At 40.7% G+C, this 20,946-nt stretch overlaps 1 protein-coding gene across 1 annotated transcript in view; it reads left to right on the plus strand.

Annotated features, from left to right (window-relative positions):
- The window catches only part of LOC124619228 (ribonucleoside-diphosphate reductase large subunit), an 80,279-nt gene extending 59,545 nt beyond the window's left edge, over positions 1–20,734 (plus strand). Inside the window, exons 12-14 of the mRNA XM_047145467.1 lie at positions 12,169–12,264; positions 12,338–12,526; positions 18,847–20,734. Coding sequence (XP_047001423.1) covers positions 12,169–12,264; positions 12,338–12,526; positions 18,847–19,062 — 501 coding nt within the window. The 3' untranslated portion in view covers positions 19,063–20,734. The remainder of the gene's footprint in view (positions 1–12,168; positions 12,265–12,337; positions 12,527–18,846) is intronic.
- The last annotated feature ends 212 nt before the right edge of the window (positions 20,735–20,946 follow it).

The following is a 20,946-nucleotide window of genomic DNA, read 5'->3' on the forward strand; positions in this document are numbered from 1 at the left end:
CCTGCTCCTCAGGACCTCTCTGTCAGAAGACTTGTTGGACTTCTGAAATTGCTGTGGCTGTTAGAGATCTCAGAGGGACTCTTCAGTGCCATAAACGATGTCTGTTGATGGAACACCTCGTTGCCTTTAAACGGCCCTGTGCCCAGGTCGTCCGCCACTTCATAAAACAAACAAGAATACTGGGAATGGTATGTTGTTACCATTGGAAATAGTACCAATCCCTCAGGTTTGGGCAAAGATTAGACACCTCTGTGGACACCAGTTCCCCACAGGTGCATCTGGCAGTTTTCACTGAGGTTGATCCACTGCTGAAAATTTTATCTGCCTGGAGTCTATCTGGTCAGCTTTGCCCTTTATAAAAACCTTGTCGCTGTTTCTTGTCGAGAACTTCTTGCTACACTGTACATTCAAGATGGTGCTTCCCACAGTACCCCACATTTAAAAGAGGATGGGGTACCACATGACTCAGTATTGAGGGTGTCCTTTTTACTAGTGGCTTTCAACAGTCTAGCACAGCTGTGGGCTCTGCAGCATCACCCTTCCTGTATGCTGATGATTTTAGCATTTACTGTTGCTCCTGAATTGTGGGTGTTGCTGAAAGCTTACTGCAGGGTGCCATACAAAAAGCGCAGTCCTGGGCTCTCGCCCATGGGTTCTGGTTTTCTGTCACCAAGACATGTGTCATGCACTTCCATCGCCGTCTTACTCCATCCCCAACCAGAACACTAACTCGACTGCCAATTGCTCAGTGTGGTGGGGCCTTACCACTCTTTTGAACTGGTCTTCAGTGCTCTCTTGATGTGCCTTCCTCATCTTCACCAACTTCAGCAAATGTGCTAGTTACAACTTAATACCCTTAATACACTTGTGCCTCAGTAACATCATCTGGGGTGCAGATTGCTCTACACTCTTTCTGCTCCGCAAACTCTGATCCTGTTCCATCTTGATTACTGGAATCTGACACATGGCTTGACATCACCTTCAGTTTGGCAGATGCTGAACCAAATACAACATTGTGTGATCCGATTTGCAACAGGTGTCTGTTAGAACAGCTTTGTGAACATTGTACTTGCAGAGGATGGGGTCCCATCCTACAGATCAGATGCCAACACTACTGTTCATCTGTGTGATGCTTACTCCCTGCTCCAATAAGCATCTGAACTACCGTGTCCTTTTTCATAGTGGTGAGATCCACCTCCCACAACAGAGGCCCAGGGCTGGAATCGTGCTCACAGTTTACATACCGGCTCCTTGCTCTGAATTCAAGCTACCATCATTGTTGCATCTTATTAAGAAACAATTGTGTACACCCCATGGTGTGTACTCTGTTCTCAGATCTGCCTTGATGTATCCTTTGAACTGAAAGACTTGATCCCATTGTCTTTTACCAACTTTTCCTGCCTGTGCTTGATGCATTTCTTAGTTTGGACGTAGTTTACACTGATGGCTCCGCGGTTGACAGACAAGTTGATTTTGCCTTCACACATGCAGGGCACAGTGAACTACATTCCCTGCCAAATGAATGCAGTGTATTCACTCTAGAATTGGTTAGCATAGTTCAAACCCTCAGCCACGTCCATTCTTGCATTGATGAGATGTTCTTAATCAGCAGTGACTCCCTGAGTAGTCTTCAGGCTGTTGACCAGTGCTATCATCGACACCCATTGGTTGCGACTAACCAGTACCTTCTTTGTGACCTCATCGGCAGCTCGAGGGATTGGAAGGGTGTATTGTCACCTGCTCCAACCCAAGTGGCTCACAGCTGCTCTAGTTCAGTGGCCCGATTGGCTTCTGCCCTTCCCATCTTTTTAATTTTTCTTTTACATTTACATCTGTCATTGGTTGAGACTCATCATTGTTCTCTCCGTGAGATTTTATCGAGTCCACTTAGTAAGCTTTCTTGTGGTAATGGAGTGTGTGGAAGCTCCAGTCAGATGCAGAGGCTGCTTCTCCAGTTACATAACGTGTCCCAGGGACCTCCAGCTGCTCTATGGGTGGGGGAACTCTACCACCTTCACTCTTTTACCCCTCTCTCACTTCCGCATGCTTGTGTCTTTTGGCTTTATTGATTCTCGGATGTAATTGAGTTCATTAGGATTTGTCTTTTGTCTCTCTGGAGACCATTCCTGGCTTGACACACAAGGGATTAACAGACTGATGACCTTGTGGTTTGGTCCCCCTTTACATCATCAATCCATCCTTACAGACATCTCTCCATCCATCCAAAATACCTGTGAACAACCTCTGAAATTGTCATCGCAGGTCAGTTCCATCCTGTATGTGTGAGGGAGGAGGAGGGGGGCACTTGCCACGTGTTTTCAGTACTTTTTTTTTTAATACTGCTGATTGTCTTTGACCTTTGAAGTGAAATATTACCACAGTATATAACAGTACCTTAATGATCAATATTATGAGAAGGAAAGTTGCTACTCGCCATATAGCAGAGATGCTGAGTCGCAGATAGGCACACCAAAAAGACACTCACAATTAAAGCTTTCGGCCATTAAGGCCTTCGTCAATAACACACACACACACACACACACACACACACACAAACTGCAGTCTCGGGCAACTGAAACCACACTGCCATACTTTATCAGGATTACAGAACTAAGTGATCCTGGGCTTAAGTCTGTATTCTGTGAAGCTCTCATGTACTGCAACCAAATCCTCTTAATTTGCTGGCATGGAATCAGAGGAGGACAGAGTATGTAACTGATAAATTCCCCTTCACATGATTTATGTCAAAACCTCAGATCAGTGCAGGATTATGATGAACAGCTGCAGACCAAATAAATACCTGACACATTAAATGCAAACAGTGACATGCATGCCACAGTTTCTGCCTGCAGCGATGGCTTTTAGTAGATAAATAGGTCTGAGCCAGTTGGATTGTTTGTGTCAAGGTAATGATGTCGGGGTTGCCACAAGTTCTGAAAATCAGGGAATTTCAGATGTGTCTAGAAAATTCGGAAAACACCAGAGAAATTTTAAAAAAAAAAAAAAAAAAAAAATCTCATTTTGTCTCAGTAGATGAAATGGTTTGTTTAGTGAGATGTCGCGCATCGTCACTGGCTGGATATAGCTTTCTCCCCTTTGTACCACTCACCTCAGCTTGCAGTCAGCATTGCCATCACTTCTTGCTACTAGCCTAGCAGCTGCCACAAGAGGCAGGAAAGTGTGAAGAGTGGTTTGTTTGGATCTGATTCTCGGAGACTGTTGACACAGCGGCCAGAGACAGTAGTCGTGTGTCCACGAGTTGTGTCTGAGTGATTGTGTGAATGTGTATGTGCTCTCGTTTTCTGACAAAGGCTATGGCCAAAAATGTAGTTGTGAGAGTGTGATTCTTTCCTGTGTGCCTGACTGCAGCTCAGCAATCATTATACGGTGATTAACTGCCTATCGTGATTAGTATTGATTCTCAGAGTATTTGTGCAAGTTATCTATTGCATGGATTGATCACTGGGGTCTTATTTCATCAGTATGGTGTCTGTGACCTGTTAATAGCTGGCCGCATGAGTGGACTTCCGGGCCAAAACTGCAGGGCATTTTTGTGGGTATCTCTTAACGGATCAGACCTGCCGATCTGAAGACCATCGTTTCCCACTAATGTGTAGGCACTACCCATCAGATTTAGTCTTACCGATCTGCCTGCAGGCCAGGTCTGTTCGTGTGTGGTGTAATGCGGTGGATATTCGTGGTTTATCAGTGGACTCAGGACTGCAGTGCTCCTCGGCAGGCCAGAGGCCATGGGCGATGGATTTCAAGAATTGCAACTGTCTCACCGCAAGTACATTGTACAGTGCGGCATTTTATAGACGTTTTATTGATTCTAATACGTTTTGGCACTTCGGAAATAGTTTGTGTTAGGAAGTATGGACGATAAGAAGAAGAAAATTGTGTCAGTCACTGGAATTTGTACACTGTGTACTCATGTATTTCAAGATAGAAAAATCACACAATACCTGTAAAATAAGATGTAACACAATGAGTAATAACTGACAGTAACAAACATAGTAGAACCAACATTTTATTGATGATCACCTATAGTGTTAGTTTACACAACATTTCCTGTCTTATACGCTTCTTTCAAGAGTCATGCTTTTTACTGATGTTGTTCATGAAATCAGTGACGGGATTATAAAACTATCTTGAGACTCCAAGGAAATACATATTTTTGTTGCCGAATATGTTTCGCTTTATTGAAATAAAATAATTTCAATGGTCTTAATGAAACATATGTATGATTTGACTTGCTTTCTCCCTCTAAAAACAGTTCAGTACAAAAGATGTTGATGCTGGTACTTACAGAAGGCCTTACATTTTTTGTCTCCTTATGGGCCGGCCGGAGTGGCTGAGTGGCTCTAGGCGCTACAGTCTGGAGCCGTGCGACCGCTACGGTCGCAGCTTCGAATCCTGCCTCGGGCATGGATGTGTGTGATGTCCTTAGGTTAGTTAGGTTTAAGTAGTTCTAAGTTCTAGGGGACTGATGACCTCAGAAGTTAAGTCCCATAGTGCTCAGAGCCATTTGAACCATTTGTCACTTTGTCTTTACTTAACCTTAAGATCTCAAAATTTGTCTGGGAAAAACGCTAAAACTTGAATGAAATTTTCACCATGCAGCCGAGTGTGTGCTGATATGAAATTTACTGGCAGATTAAAACTGTGCGCTGGGCCGAGACTCGAACTCAGGACATTTGCCTTTCGTGGGCAAGTGCTCTGCGGACTGATTTACCCAAGCACGACTCACACCCCACCCTCACAGCTTTAATTCCACCTGTACCTCGTCTCCTGCCTTCAAAATTTCACAGAAGCTCTCCCGAGTTCGAGTCTCGGCCTGGCACACAGTTTTAATCTACCAGGAAGTTTCAATGCTGAGACTTCTCTGAAAATCAGGGAAATACCAGGGAATTCCTCCTGGTGAAACTGGTGGCAACCCTGAATGTTTACAAATCTTTGTAAACAGTATTACCTCTAAGTCGTGCAATCAGTTACTGCTGTGGAGAGAAGGTGGTGGTCATCTCATGCTGTGCTGATATTGATTGATCCAGTATTTGATGGTTGCTACATTCTGTCCACTGGTTCCGCACAAACTCCTTTTTTGTAGCTACATGCACTTTTGGAGATGATTGTTCAGTACAACACGCATTTTCTGTGTAATAAGCCCTGTATCCCATTCCAACTGCCATATTCCGATGTTGTCCTTTACTATTGATGAGACTTACTTTGTTCTAAATTCCACCTCCTTCAACATATGTTCATTAACTAAACAATGGAAAATCCAGGAAGAAATGTAAGAACATTATGAAACGGATAGTTGCTACTCACCATACAGCGGAGATGCTGAGTCACAGATAGGCAACAAGACCTTCGTCAAAAATAAAATACACACACACACACACACACACACACACACACACACACACACACGACCACAGTCTCTGGCAGCTGAAGCCACACTATGAGTAGCAGCTGTAGCAGTGCATGATAGGAGGAGGCGGGGAGGGGGGGGGGGGGAATATAGCAGAGTTGCAGTGGGAATGGTAAAGTGCTGTTGGAGAGCATGCAGGGACGAGATGGAGAGGGGGGAGGGCAGCTAGGTGCAGTCAGGTGGTTAGACGGTGGGTGGGGAAGAGAGGGGGGGAATAGTGGAAAAGGAGAGAAGTAAAAAGTGGTGTTCGTGGAACAGTGTGCTGTGTAGTGCTAGAAAGGGGACAGGGAACGGGCTGATGAGTGAGGACAATGACTAAGGAAGGTTGAGGCCAGGAGCATTATAGGAACATAGGATATATTGCAGGGAGAGTTGCCACATGGGCAGTTCAGAAAAGCTGGTGTTGGTGGGAAGGGTCCATGTGGCACGGGCTGTGAAGCAGTCACTGAAAAGAATAATGTGTTGGGAGGCATGCTCAGCAACAGGGTGGTCCAGTTGTTTCTTGGTCACAGATTGTCCATGGCCATTCATGCAGACAGATAGCTTGCTGGTTGTCATACCCACATAGAATGCAGCACAGTGGTTTCTGCATTATATGTGGGAAAGACACCAACACCAGCTTTTCTGAATTGCACAGGAAGAAACTCTCCCTGCAATACATTCTATGTTCCATAATCATCTTGGCCTCAATCTTCGTTGGTTATTGTCCTCACCAATCAGCCCCTTCCTTGTTCCCATTCCACCACTTCGCAGCACTCTATTCCATGAACACACTTTTTACTTCTCTCCTTTTATCGGAGATAGATTTATCTGTGTAAGATTGTGTGTTTAGCTGATCTGTATTTGCTAACTCTTGTGCGCCGCTTCATTCCTTCAGTGGACGCAAATAAAGTTTTGTTCTGCTAGGCCACAGCGATAACTTCTTGTGCCTTCATGCTATTAACAGACCCGTTATCACTGTCATGTCAGTGTCAACCAAAGTGGTGACCCAATGTGATTTGAAGCCTGGAAAACGCCGGGATGTACAGTTACACTGCATACGACTTCAGGTGTATACGACCCGGGACAACTGGGAAAATCCAGGGGAATTTTTTCATCCGGGAAAAACCTGGGAATTTTTCGGAATTCCAGGAATTTTTCATTGTTTTAGCTTTCAGTTAAAGTTTTGTAATTTTGATTGGTAAGAATTGATTCTCAAGCGAAGAATGTTACTGTATCCTGCTACTGGAGTAAGATACTGCAGCAATTAAATATAAACGAGAGGGGAAAAAATAAAACTTTAGTGGCAAAGGAAATATGCCATTTATGACAACAAAACACCATGCACGCACAAGTGTCTGCAAACAGCAAAAATATATCAAAGGCCTTAGGATGAAGACTGTGTAATACTTCCATGTATCTTAAAGTATAACACAACCAAAAAAAAGATCAATGTTACATGTGAAAGCTCAGCTTCTCTTGTAGCTATACTTTGTATATTAATGTAAACCATTAACTTTTCCTCTGTATGTTCGTGCTACGTAACAATGATCATGCTATTGGATGACTATTAACACGTGTCCTATGCTCTGAATATCTGCTGTCATCGGCTGGCAAGATCACGTGGTATGAGATATGACTGGCTTACAAAAGGACATTGCAATCTCGATTTCAACGCTCCAGAAATTAACGTGCTGTGTTTGGTGCAATTCAAATTTATACTTTCGTAATACGAAAATATGCAGCATTTATGTTGCTGCACATCAAAGGTCTTTCGAAAACTTCTCTCCTCCTCCTGCTTCTTTTCCTCCCTTTCCACGAAGCTCTATGCCAGTGTATAAAATGTAAACCATTCAAAGGATTGATAAGTCTTATAGCTTCAAAGGAAAAATCTACGGAAAACCTACTATCACTTAGCATGAAAAAGTGTATTTTCTCCCGGGAAAAAGTATATTTTTTAAATGGGATGTCTGGGAATTTTTTTTTCCTTGTCCGCATTTACACCCTGGACTTTACAGAATTGTCAAGAGAAATAATTCCAAGTCACGAGACTCTCACTCTGCTGACCCCATTTATGGCTGCACAATCTGGCACTTTGGTTTGTGCAGGTTGAAGCCAGTTTCCTCTGTGATGGTGTTACTTTGGACTCCTCAAAATTTGTACTGGTCGTCAGTCATTTATACCATCTTTACACTGCGGAAGTACAAGATGTTATCACCACACCATCAGCAGTCAACTCAAATAAGAGATTGAATGCGGAGCTGATATGATTAGTTTCTGCATTGGAAGAGGAATGTATATGACAGGTGTTAACTCAAGAAGTAATGGGAGACTGCATACTCTTGCAGTTTTTGTGGCACATGCACGGCAAGGTAGTCATTCGTACTGTGCCTGATAGCCTGCTGCGTACATTGTGGAGTCGTTGTCTGCTGCCACACATACAATCCAACATAGCATTGCAGACCGACAGGCCCTTGGAAGCACTGGCCAACTTGGCTGCCCATATAGTGGGTGCTACAGGCCAGGTTGCCATTAGTATGTGGGTAACAGCATGCAGTGGTGCGCCGGCAGTGTTGAACAACCTAACACAATCCATGCTGTCTGCAGCCTTGACTAATACACTGGCAGCAACACATTTGGGCCTACTGCTGGCAGGAGTCACATATGTTGATCATGATAATCTGGCAGCGAAAATCGGCCGCCTCACCAAATGAGTTGAGGAGCTACTCTCTTGACAAGACAACAGTTCCAACTTGCACTGGTACCGCAGGAGGTCCGGAAGCCGTTCCTCAACTACCTCTTCCACTACAGGACAAGAACAAACCTCCTTCTGTTGGTACCATAAGAAATTTGGAAACCGGACATATAAGTGTACATCTCCTTGCACGCACACCAACACCAATGGTCATCGCACGTCAGATGCTGTCACCGGTTGCAAAACATCATTCCAATGCCTCTGTCAGTGACATGAAGACAGGCTACAAATATCTAGTGGATACTGGCTCAGATTTGTGTATTCTTCCCGGAGACTGGTACATTGTTGTAGAACCACAACATTATTCTACCTGTCTGGTGCCAATAATTCGTCCATCAAAATCTATGGCACCCAGTGCATGAAACTGGACCTGGGACTACACCAAGCATTCATGTGGGACTGCATCACAGGCGTCACCAAGCTTGTCAACGATGTCGATCTGTTGGCGCACAACAACATGCTGCCCGATGTCAGGAATGCACTGTTGGTTGATGGCATCAACGGGCTGTCGATTTCTAGGTTTCACAGCTGAGTGCTCTGTTTCTCATACAGGCAGGTGCTGGGGAGAAAGCCCGCCTACTCAAACGGTTTCCGGCCATGACGCGGCCCCCGGGAGGACCCAGAGAAGTATGTCATGACACCTTACATTACATCAAGACCACAGGCGACCCTCAAGTCTCTTGCCACTTTCAGCATCTAGCGCCTGACTGGTTAACTATTGCAAAAGCAGAATTTGATGTTATACTCAGAGTAGGGATCATATGTAGCAGTCCCTTGGTCGTCTCGCCTACATCTCATGCCTAAGAAAAGTGGCGCCTGGCACTCATGGTGATTATCGTGCTCTCAATGCCCGGACAGTATCAGATCGATACCCTGTGCCTATACTGCGCAGCTACAATTATGTACTACAAGACGTGACGATTTTTACTTTTTTGGACTGCGTTGAGGCATATACACTGATACCAGTTGCAGAGGAAGACATTACGAAAACGGCAGTTGTCACCCCTTTCGGGCTTATTTGAAAGAAAGTCATGACATTCAGCTTGAGGATCGCTGTACAATCTTGGCAGCATTTTGACTCAGTACTGCAAGGACTGACATGCTGTTTCTCATATGTAGATGACGATTTAATTTTTTCCTGGATCACAGAACAACACAAACATCATCTGCTACAAGTTTTAGAGCAGCTCAGGAAATAAGGGGTAGTGTTAAATACAGCCAAATGTGTGTTTGGCCAGTCGCAGATTGATTTTTTAGGACACACTTCCCCTCCCAGAACAAGTGGAAGCTGTATTACAGATCACACAACAGCACACAGCTCATGATCTACATCAGTTTCTTGGTATGCTCAATTTCTGCTGTCTGTATGTGCCATACTCTGCTGAAGTACAAGAACCACTCACTGCAGCACTGGCTGGTCCGAAAAACGGGGGAACTTCATTGATTCAGTGGACTGAAGACATGAATTCTGCCTTTGAAGCATGTACTAGACTCACTGCTTGCACTAGAATTAGACTTGAGCCAGGCAGTGATTGGATCTGCGCTGCAACAATTAAACGAAGTCGCGTGGCAACCTTTGGCATTTTACTCTCAGGATGTCGGCATCTTAACATTTGTGAAGTGCGTGTGAGCGTGAACTCCTTGCAATATAGGAGGCAATACTTATGACCTCAACTGGAAGTGAGAGAATTCACTATTTTCACTGATCATAAGCCGTTGATGTATGCATTCAGACAGAACAGCAACAACTGTTCACCATGCTGGCACAAGCAACTAATGTTTATTGCACAGTTTATTACAGACATCAGACATGTGTCCGGAATCGACAAGGTGGTAGCGGATTGCCTGTCTGATGCTGCTGCCAAAGGAAAAGCAAGATCATTCTTGTCGGCAGGGTTTCATAAACCAGCTTTGGGCAAAGTACCCAATTGAAGTCATCCTGGTGTCAGGGCAACAGTTCACGCCCTCTCGCACCAATTTGCTTCACCCAGTGTGCAAAAAGACTGCCGGTAATAGGCACGTACCTGCATACACTGGCAACAAAGCAAGATTCGTCGTCACGTTCATGCACTGATTGGAAACTTTCCAGTGACCTATGTGAGATTTGCACACATCCACATTGACATCTTAGGCTTACTGCCTCGTTCCAACGAACAGAGATACATTCTAACAATGATTGATCGCCTCGTACGCTGGCCTGAGAAAACTCCAATAGACAACATAACAGCAGAAAAAATAGCTTTCGTGTTTACCTCAAGCAGAATTTCTTGCTTTGGCTGCCCACTACATGTGACAACGGATTGCGGCCACCAGTTCAAGTGGGAACTAGTCTCTCAATTAGCCAAGTTCTGCAACGCAGTGCACCACAGGACTGCTAGTAACCATCCAGCCAGTAATGGTTTAGTTGAGTGCTGGCATTGCACACTCAAGGGGGACATAATGTGCCATGGATCAGACTGGACTACTGTGTTACCGATTGTTCTTCTGGGGCTCTGCATGGTGTAGAAACCTGACTTACACTTCACTGGTGAAACTAGTGTGCAGCGAAACGCTGCACCACCTGGAGAATTCATTGAAGCACCGCTGCCACAGACATTTGGTCAGGATCATGACGACTCTGTAGTTAAGCTCATGGAACATGTCACTCGACTTCGCCCTCTCCAAGTTTCAAGACATAGCATTCCTGCTACTGACTTTCATCGAGACTTAGTGTCCTGCAATAGCGTCATGCACCAAACAGGTGGCGCCAGACCTGCACAAGTGCCTTACACTGGCCCAAGGAGAAGAAACCTTTGAAATACTGCTAAATGGAAAACTGTATACAGTGCCAATTGATAGTGAAACCAGCTTATGTTCCGCGAAACCAGCTTACGTTCTGCATGAGGATCCTGCTTACAACTGTCCACAGCCACAACTTCCTGCTCAAGCACCGGTGTCGCTTACCTCTGTCGCAGAACTGCCTCCAACTGCTGCAGAACCACCTCCCGATTGTCACAGAACCACCTCCTACCACCATCACCTCGCACAACGAGATCGGGACAGCGTGTGTGCTTCCCTGCGCATTACCTGGATGGTGCTCTGCTTGTCAGTTGGCTTTTCGTGATAACCACCAGGGGCACTGCAACCAGCATGGAATATTTTACAGCCACCACGGAGCGTAGATATTGTTTTGAGTAACAATAGTTCTGTTGTTATTTCCTACTCTTATTATTCTCTTGTAGTTACATCAACTAAAAAAAAACATTTTTTGGAGTACATTTATCAACGTGAGATTGAGTATTTATCTTATCTGTATTTGCTAATTCCAGTGCACCTCCTCATTCTTTCAGCATATGCAAATAAAGTTTTGTTCTGCAAGGCCACAATGATAATTTCTTACACCTTCAGGCTATTAACTAACCGGTCATTATTGGCGCATCAGTAACAGCCAAAATTCAAACATTAACAGGTGACAATGTGATTGCCATATAATTCTATATTTAAAAAGTGTGCCATTTGTTTACGTAATCTTAAAGTAGTCAGGCATGTTCTCTGGAAAAACATACAGTGTAGATTTGTACCAAAAAGCAAAAGTATAGTAGTTACATAATGAATGAACCCTGCATCTTATGAATTAAGAAGATATTTTCCGTTGATGCTTTGAAAGCTTCAGGGCTTCTTTTCACACTGTAAATCTGAACAGAAAAACTTACTCAATTTCAAAAAATTACACAAGCAAACTGTTGTGGACTAAATATCAACTGCTGTCAAAAATAATTGACCGCTAGATACATGTCAGTTCAGTTACTAATACTTGTAATGTTTAAGTTGTTGAAGTAATACACTGTCAACCTTTTATGCTGATATGTAAAAGGTGAATTACCAAGCATTTTATGAAAATTACACGGTGGTAACAGAAATCATGTTACACTTCTAAAATCTATTTCTTGCACAACTGATCTTGTAAAGTTATGCAGCTTTCCTTAATCCATTTTAATTTCATTTCAATTATTGTATGTTGCAGGTTGTAAATCAACACCTCTTGAGGGACTTGACTGAGTGTGGTCTGTGGAACGATGATATGAAGAATGAAATAATAGCAAGTGGTGGATCAATACAGGCAAGTATCTAAGATTGCACTCTACAGTAAACCAAAATTTGGACTTCCTTAATTAAATGTTGTTTGTTTGCAGAACATTGCTGGCATTCCTGATGATCTGAAGGCGCTGTACAAAACTGTGTGGGAGATACCTCAAAAAACTATTATCAAGATGGCAGCTGATAGAGGAGCTTTCATTGATCAGAGCCAGTCTCTCAACATACATATTGCTGAACCAAATTATGGAAAGCTAACATCAATGCATTTCTATGCATGGCGAATGGTAATTACATTATAGTTCCTCCATAGCATTACTTGCTTTGTCAGCACAATAATTCACTAGTTCCTTTCCAGAATATTGTGACACAAGTTATTTAAAAAAAAAATAGTTTTTGCAACCAACTGTAAGAGAAAGAGGACAAGGAAAAGCTAATGTCGAAAATCAGTTTACTGTTAATTGGTGTAGAATTTTTGTTTTTACAAAATAAAAAAGTGTACTTGATGTTACAAGAATTATGATTTGTCAAGTAAACGCATTCAGCTGTATTATCATAGATCTGTTACTATGGTTAGTGTAAAGTATATCAACAAGCTGTAAAAGTATTTTATGCTTAGACGATTTGCCTTGCTGGCCTGTACCTAAGGTGCAACCCACAAGGCTTTGTACGTGCCAGAGTGAGGAAAGTTACACCCTTTTAATCAGGCAGAAAGATTAAACGATTTAAAAAAGGAATGGGTAGGTTCAAGTTCAATGGAAATTAGTGTAGTGTAGTGACAGGAAGAAAAGACTTCTAGTCAGATGAGTACAGGATTATAAATACAAAATCAAATAGGTGTAATGGAGGTGTAGGTCTGATAATGAATAAGAAAATAAGAATGCAGATAAATTAATATGAACACTTTAATGAATGCATTACTGTAGCAAATCAACAGTAACCCTTAGTATAAGAATCATGAAAAAGGGTTGTACAGTTGGAAGAGACCTGGAATTGAGAGAGATGTGAAGACACGAAGTTTATGTAACGGTAAGACAGATTTCAAAATCAAACTTAAAACTGTAATACATTTCCAGTTGCAAGTATATACTCTGACCCTGATTTATTGGTTATGAACTGATATTTAAAACTGAATAAACTGCAAAAAAAAGTTGGAAATTAAGGAGATGTGGTTTTTCACGTATTTGGAGGGAAGAGTAGGTGACGATTGATGGACACAGAAAAGGAATACAATAGAAGACTATTGGGCAGCTTTGACATATTAAATGGTTAAGGCAGCAGATGATCAAGTTGGTAAAAAGGTAATGCCTAGAAGCAGCCTTGGATTGCACTGGAGATAGTAAATTTAATTGATGAAAATAGAAAGTAAGAAAATGGTGCAAAAGGGAATAAAGACATCTAAGGAATGAGAGAAAGGTGAAAAATTGGTTAAGCAGGAATGGCTAGAGGACAGATGTGACATTGTGGAAGCATGCATTACTAGAGTAAACATGGAAGCTGCCTACAGGAAAAAAGTAGACCTTTTGAGGAAAGAGAAATCTCTGAATGAATATCAAGAGTTCAGATAGCAAGCTAGTACTAGGCAAAGAAGGGAAAGCAGAAAGATGGGAGGAATTTATTTAAAGGCTATACAAGAGAAATGAATTTGAAGACAAATTTATAGGAAGGGTAGTAGTAGTATATGAAAATAGAGGGTCACATTAAAACCTTTACAAGAATTTCATTGAGCACTGTGAGGCCTAAATCTAAACAAGACCCACGTTGCCTACAACACATCCTCAGAATCATTAAGTCTTGGGAGAGCCAATCCTGACAAAGCCATTCCACATGGTGCAAGATGTGAGACAGACGAAAAACCCTTAGATGTCAAGAAGACTCTTAATAATTCCCAATCCAAAGAAGGCAGGTGCTGACAGGTGTGAATATTACCAAACCATTAGCCTAATAAATCATGGGTGCAAAATACTGACACAGTTTATTGACCAAAGAATAGAAAGACCTCTAGAAGCAGACCTCGCAGATCAGTAGGACTTCAAAGAAATCAAGTAACATGTGAGGCAATACTGACCCTACATTTGTGGCATATGCAGATTGAGAGAGAGCTTTTGGCAAAGTTTATTGGTAGACACTCTTCGAAATTCTGAAGGTAGCGGGGGTAAAATGAGGGAACTGTTACCTGCAAGTTGTACAGAACCTGAACCAGAGCCTGGACATTAAAGGGAAGCAGTAGTTGAAAGGGGAATGAAACAGGTTTTTGGCCTAGACCTGGTGTTATTCAAACTGTACATTTAGGAAGCAGCAAAGGAAATCAAAGAGAAATTTGGAAAGGAAATTAAAGTTCAGGGGTAGGAAATAAACAATGTGGTTTGCTGACAACATTGTAATTTTGTCAGAAGGCAAAGGATTTGGATGTTGAACAGAATGGAATGAGTCTTGAAAATAGGTAATAAGATCAGCAATAAAAGTAAAAGTAATGGAATGTAGTCATTAAATCAACTGAGGGAATTAGGTTAGGATATTAGGCACTCATAGTAGTAGATGGGTTTTGCTATTTGGAAAGCAAAATGGTTGACAGTGGCTGGATAGGACATAAAATACAGCCTGCCAATAGCTTGGAAAATATGTGTGACTTTGTCACACATATGACACACACACACACACACACACACACACACACACACACTGAAATAAGTTGCTTGCTTCAGACTGTATGTGCAGGCTAATCTCAGGAACTGATGTAGGGATTTTATCTGATAGACTAATAGGCACACTCACTTGCAAGGAAGGCTTTTGTGTATAAGTTGTGAGAACAATGCCATTGCCACTTAACGAACAGTTGCTATAACTTGAGAGAGCAGAGGACACAGGAAGTGCAATCTGATTTGCATCCGGTGTGGTGATCTAGTGATAGGGCGTGTGGCTGGTATCTGAAAGGGTGTGGGACCGAATCCTGACTTGGTCACTTGCTTTCACTCTACCGTTTAACCTTTTCACTGACTGAGTTAATGTGTGGTTGCTGTTATCCCCGGGTGCCCTGGATATGTTTACTCACACCTTTGATTCTTTTGTCAGGTGCTCTAGACATGTGTACATCCACTTCCTTGCTGCCACCTTTATGCTCCCAGTAGATTAATGTGGTCAGCCGCTTGAGTCTGTACTCTCCAGGCGCATTAATGCACGAGGCACTTAGCGACCAGATAGTGTTCGCGTAGTTGCATTTCTGCCCTGAGTACTCGGCTACTTTCCATTGTTCGTCCTGTGTACATTTGCTCATGTGATCTTATTTGTGTTGGTGTTTTCATCTTCTTGGTTTTTGATTGAGAAAATGGCACACTGTCGTGGTGGTGCAGAGGAAGCAGAACAAAAAAAAAATGAAGCAGAGTATCTGACACCTCCATATAAGAATTGTTGTGTTCAGCAAGTATGGTGTGGAAACTATCTTCAGACCCGCCAGGAACATAAAAGATCGGCAAAAGACGTATGACATCCTTTGATTGCACTTGGTTGATATAACATTCTTTGTAGTTGTGGACTGATTTATATTGGTACAACAGAAAGCAGCGTTAGCACCCGTCACGTTGAACACAAGAGGAATTGCTGCCTGGGATATGTGCATTAATTGGCCGTACTGGAACACGTTTACCAGGAGGGTGATATTGAAATAAAATTCACCAAGACAAGCATCATATTGAAACATCGCATTATCATGCTCATATGTATAAAGAGGCTTTTGAGATTTATAAACTCCATAATAAATTTAACAGAAAGGAGAAAGGTATTAAATAAGATAAAATTTGGATGTCAACATTGCAGCATAAGAATGTTGGCATTACGAGCAATAATCAACACTACTTACATGTTCCGCACTCCCTCGAGTTCTGATTGTAGTTCACCATTTTGCCTTGAAGATGTCTCTTGCAGTCAGAGAGGAAATGTTCGGAGAAACTTTTATGCATCTAGTATGGCCTAATAGTCCAGAAGTTTTAAGTGATTAAGTTACTTAGCAAATACACATTGTAACATAACGACAAACAGATTCCGATTGTAGCTGAGTGTCCTACATAGATGATCATAAATATTAATGTGTGTAATCCCAGAGTATTCCTTTTTGACGAGATATTAAATGCTGTTCAGACAAATACAACTTTCCATTGAAAAAAATTATAGTTGCATCCACATCTCAATCAGTGAAAAAGTTTAAAGTATTAGTCAGACGGCAATATAATATACGCGTTTCTTTGTGTGCTGTCATTTGCCAAATACTCGTTTAAATATCTTGAATCGTTTATGAAGTTCTGCAAAATTTTATCTGTGTTTCGTATGCATCAGTCAGTGCCCTAAAACGAACCACCTCTGCAAAACAAGTAAAATTTCATTCAATGTTTTCTTAACTGGATGCAGCACAGTAACTAAAATGAATAATGAAAGGAAACTCAGTCTTCTATTGAGCAAAGAAATCATACTGCAAGGTGTGAAAGAAAAAATTTTCCCACCAGATAGTTATCTTAAAATCAAGTGATAAGTATTTCATTAGCATGTCCACTCAGTCACATCACTGACAGTTCGTGGACAATATCAACAAATGTGGAGCAAAAAAGTTATTACTGTGGTTCCCAACAACGGCTATACTAATTATTACAGCTACACTAATTATTACAGCTATTAATATATGTAAGATAGGAAGTTTATGGAGAGTAACTATGGAAGAACACTTAAGTTACAGAGATGAATCCAAAGTGAAACTTCACTTTCATCAAAGGCTTCTAACTTACTTATAAAACCTCCAGAAAAGATATAATTCCTAGATGTGAAACACTATTGACATGCGTATGTGTTTTGAAAGTGAAAAACTTATGTTGTTAGAGTAACTGTACTTACATTCCACCAACAGGGACATAATGTAAGGATCAGAAATGACCTCTGTATACTCGCTTTAACCTCGTCAGCGGGTCTTGTGACATCTCTGAACACGCCATCTTCATGTGCACATAAGACTTGACTCATGAGTCTCCGCTGCAGGCCACTCGTCGCCTGTCTTTTGTCAGGTGCAAGTGGAAATTAGAGCAAGTACACGAGTTTGCAGACTTGCAGCATTCCTGCTACATACACAACAGTTTTGAAGGAAATTCCCACCATGAAACTGTAAATATCTATTAATTTATTTCACGCAGTCATGTTTTCGGCTGTATAGCCATTCTCAAGTGCAAGCTGAAATGTCACAAAATATCCGACCTGCCTAAATGACAGAAGCAAGTTATATACTGACGTAATGGACATAACGACTGATTGGTTAGCAGTAAATAATATTCTGTTCACACATAAAACAGTTTTTGAAGACTGCTATAAAGTTATTTTAATATTTAATATCTATTTAGAGAATATCTAAGGATTACGTTGACACATAGACACGTTTGGTGTTACAGAGTCTGTAATGTCAGAACGAGAAAATATGAAATAAATTACAGAAATGAATGATAAGCCAGGCACCTTGTTTTAGTCGACAAACGCAAGTTACCATGACCAAACTGAGTACAGTATTATTAGTGCACTTTTTTGTCACAGTGATATAACAGTGAGAAAAATATATCTAAAAACAAAGATGATGTGACTTACCAAACGAAAGCGCTGGCACGTCGATAGACACACAAACAAACACAAACATACACACAAAATTCAAGCTTTCGCAACAAACTGTTGCCTCATCAGGAAAGAGGGGAAGGAGAGGGAAAGACGAAAGGATGTGGGTTTTAAGGGAGAGGGTAAGGAGTCATTCCAATCCCGGGAGCGGAAAGACTTACCTTAGGGGAAAAAATGGACGGGTATACACTCGCGCACACACACACATATCCATCCACACATATACAGACACAAGCAGACATATTTAAAGGCATATAACAGTGACATTGCTAGGTGTCCAGTTTTTGTTTGATGCAGCAGATATGTTTTCTCATGATTGAGGGGGAATAAACAAGAATGAAACCATTTTGTTTACATTGCATGAAATTTGTATTTTTCATGTGAAGTGTGGACTGCTGTTTGAAACTTTCTCCAAGTGTCGCTCCTCCATTTGAATTGTATACCTTCATCAACTAATTTTTGTCTTACTACACACTACACAGACACTCAAAACACAGCTTGTTAGTTCTACTTTAAAGTAGCAGTATCATCAACTCATCTTCTATGCTCTGCTTACATTATGTAAGTTATATTAAACTGATGGTATTCAGTTAATTAACATTGTTCTCTGAAATGTAGTCATAACTCGACTCCCTGGCCCACAAACAGAATACTGTACAGCAGTTCGAAGCATTGTATTTATTTTGATTTAATGATATAACAAAGAATAAGAGTATTAATGGAAGTAGACACCTTTGACGTATAGGGACAGTAGATTCATTGGCCTACAGAGAAACAAGATAACGTACTTGTCTTATGAAGAAAGAAAAGTTACAAGAAGTAACCGTCCATGTAGATACATGTGGGAGCTATTGCTTGTGTCCCATAAGGAGATAAAGTTATCGAAAGCAAAACATTACAGTAATTCTTACATCTGTTTTTATTGTTCTTATAATGGTTAAATTTCTTCTTTTTGTATCTGTTCATTTAGGGGCTGAAGACGGGAATGTACTATCTTCGTACTAAGCCTGCGGCTCAAGCAATCCAGTTCACAGTCGACAAGAGTAAATTATCACGCAATGTTAGCACCTCAACAAATGGCCATTCCACCCCAAAGGTGCAGAACAACAGCGATGAAGCATACAATATGAGTGCAATGGTTTGTTCACTAGCCAACAAAGATGAATGTTTAATGTGTGGTTCATAGAGTATTTACATACAATGCTTAAAAGTGTATCAATGTGTATAACATACAACATTGCAATTGTTCTGAGCCATATTGGCTAAGGAGAAACATATTTTTGTGCTGTTTCGTTTAATCAGAACTAGTCACATAGACGTTTATTACATCCTGTATATCTTTTTTGAATGCTGCTTACATCCATTAACTATTACATATTTTTGATAGATCTGAAGCTTTTCTTTTTTATGAATATATATGTTTTGTGGGAGGCATTTTAGTCCTTCATTTTATATTTTTCTTGTAGTGCATGTGATACAGGATTCCATCCTTGTGGCTAACTATGGTTAAATGAAATATGCCAGGAAAACAGTTATGTCAGATATTTTTCAAGAAATGTAATACATCACATGAACGCAACTTAATGTTCTGTTACAAACACGAATACTTCGGGTTTGATTTTGAAGTGTGCAATATTTGATGATGTTGCAGATAACTGAAACTATCAGATCATCTTTTTCATGTACAGTGCAATCCATAGTGTATCATGTCTATCTTTACTAGTTTTTTTCCCCAAATAATTCTGTAATTTCAGTTAATCAGATAAACTACTGGTAGTATGAAAGTTCAATATATTGTTTGGAGTAGGGAAGAAGTGCAGCAGTTCCCTGTAAATCTCTGTCTGTTTACAATTTATTTCTGTATTTAAGTTTTTGGTTACCTTGTATTTAACTGGTTTAATAGAAAGCAATTGCTTTTACATTTTAAATGAAATCTCAGTTTTATATGAAATCTCAGTTTCTTTTATGTATATTTCGATTGTGTTGTGTGCATTATATTTAGAAATGAAACTGGTATTAAACGAAGAAGGGTGGTAATCAGATTTTCAAAGTCTTTTAATGCAATGGGTGAGTGATGTTGATATTTATTATTAAAAAAGGAGTCTCATTTGTAAAAGTAAAAGGGTATCTTACAGCACTGACTCTACCAAAGTCAGATTATGCAATAGAAAAAATGATAGTGCCCTTATTGAGAAACGTAATATTTGTGTATGTGCATACATCTGAACATAAAATGGGTTTCACACACACAACGCCTTATTACTGTATATTAATAACTCACATTCATTTTGTGAAAAAAATTTTGTGGTTCATTATGTAGATAACTCGTATTGTGCACTGGGCTGACAGCTGTTGAAATTGTTTCTTTGCGTGTACTGCCATTTCTCAGCTTATTTTCACTTCCAGGTCGGAGTGTTATCACAACAATCTGTTCCTAATTAAATAGAATGGAAGTGGTACTAATAGAATATTTATAAGTACTTTAGTGATTCATGAAGGTGGTGGCATTTTATGTTTGGCTTAGGAGTAATTTATTGCTGATCTGTCATTTTAGTCAGTGATGAGGTGTACAAAATACATACTGAAAGGATCTGAGCACTCTTTGAAGTGAAATGTATATTTTTTATATTTTTATAATTAAGAAGTGTTAACTTACGTGTTTCTTCCTGCTGTGTGCACTGTTATCTTGATGGTATAGATATTAAAGTAGGAATTTTACATGCACCATTGTTACTGTTGCTGGACATCTGTTAACATCTGAGTGTTATAAATGATTTCTACTGAGGTCACTATGTTTTTGCACTACATTTGTATGTGAAGGATATGTACATTGTCTGCTATATCATAAGTAAACGGATTGTTTACAAATAAATTTCTTCGATGTTTCCTAATTTTAATGCTCCCTAAAACTCCCATTAACTGAGGACAGTATTCAATAAATAGAATCAATTCTCAGGCACATTTTAGTTTCTGTTGTGGCATAGAAATTTATCTGGTGGTAAAGTTGTAGGAGCAAATGGGTTAAGGACCTCTTCGATTGAAGAAGTGCATAACCAAAATGCAATAATTG

Source organism: Schistocerca americana, chromosome 6, assembly GCF_021461395.2.
Source record: "Schistocerca americana isolate TAMUIC-IGC-003095 chromosome 6, iqSchAmer2.1, whole genome shotgun sequence".
Lineage (NCBI taxonomy): Eukaryota > Metazoa > Arthropoda > Insecta > Orthoptera > Acrididae > Schistocerca > Schistocerca americana.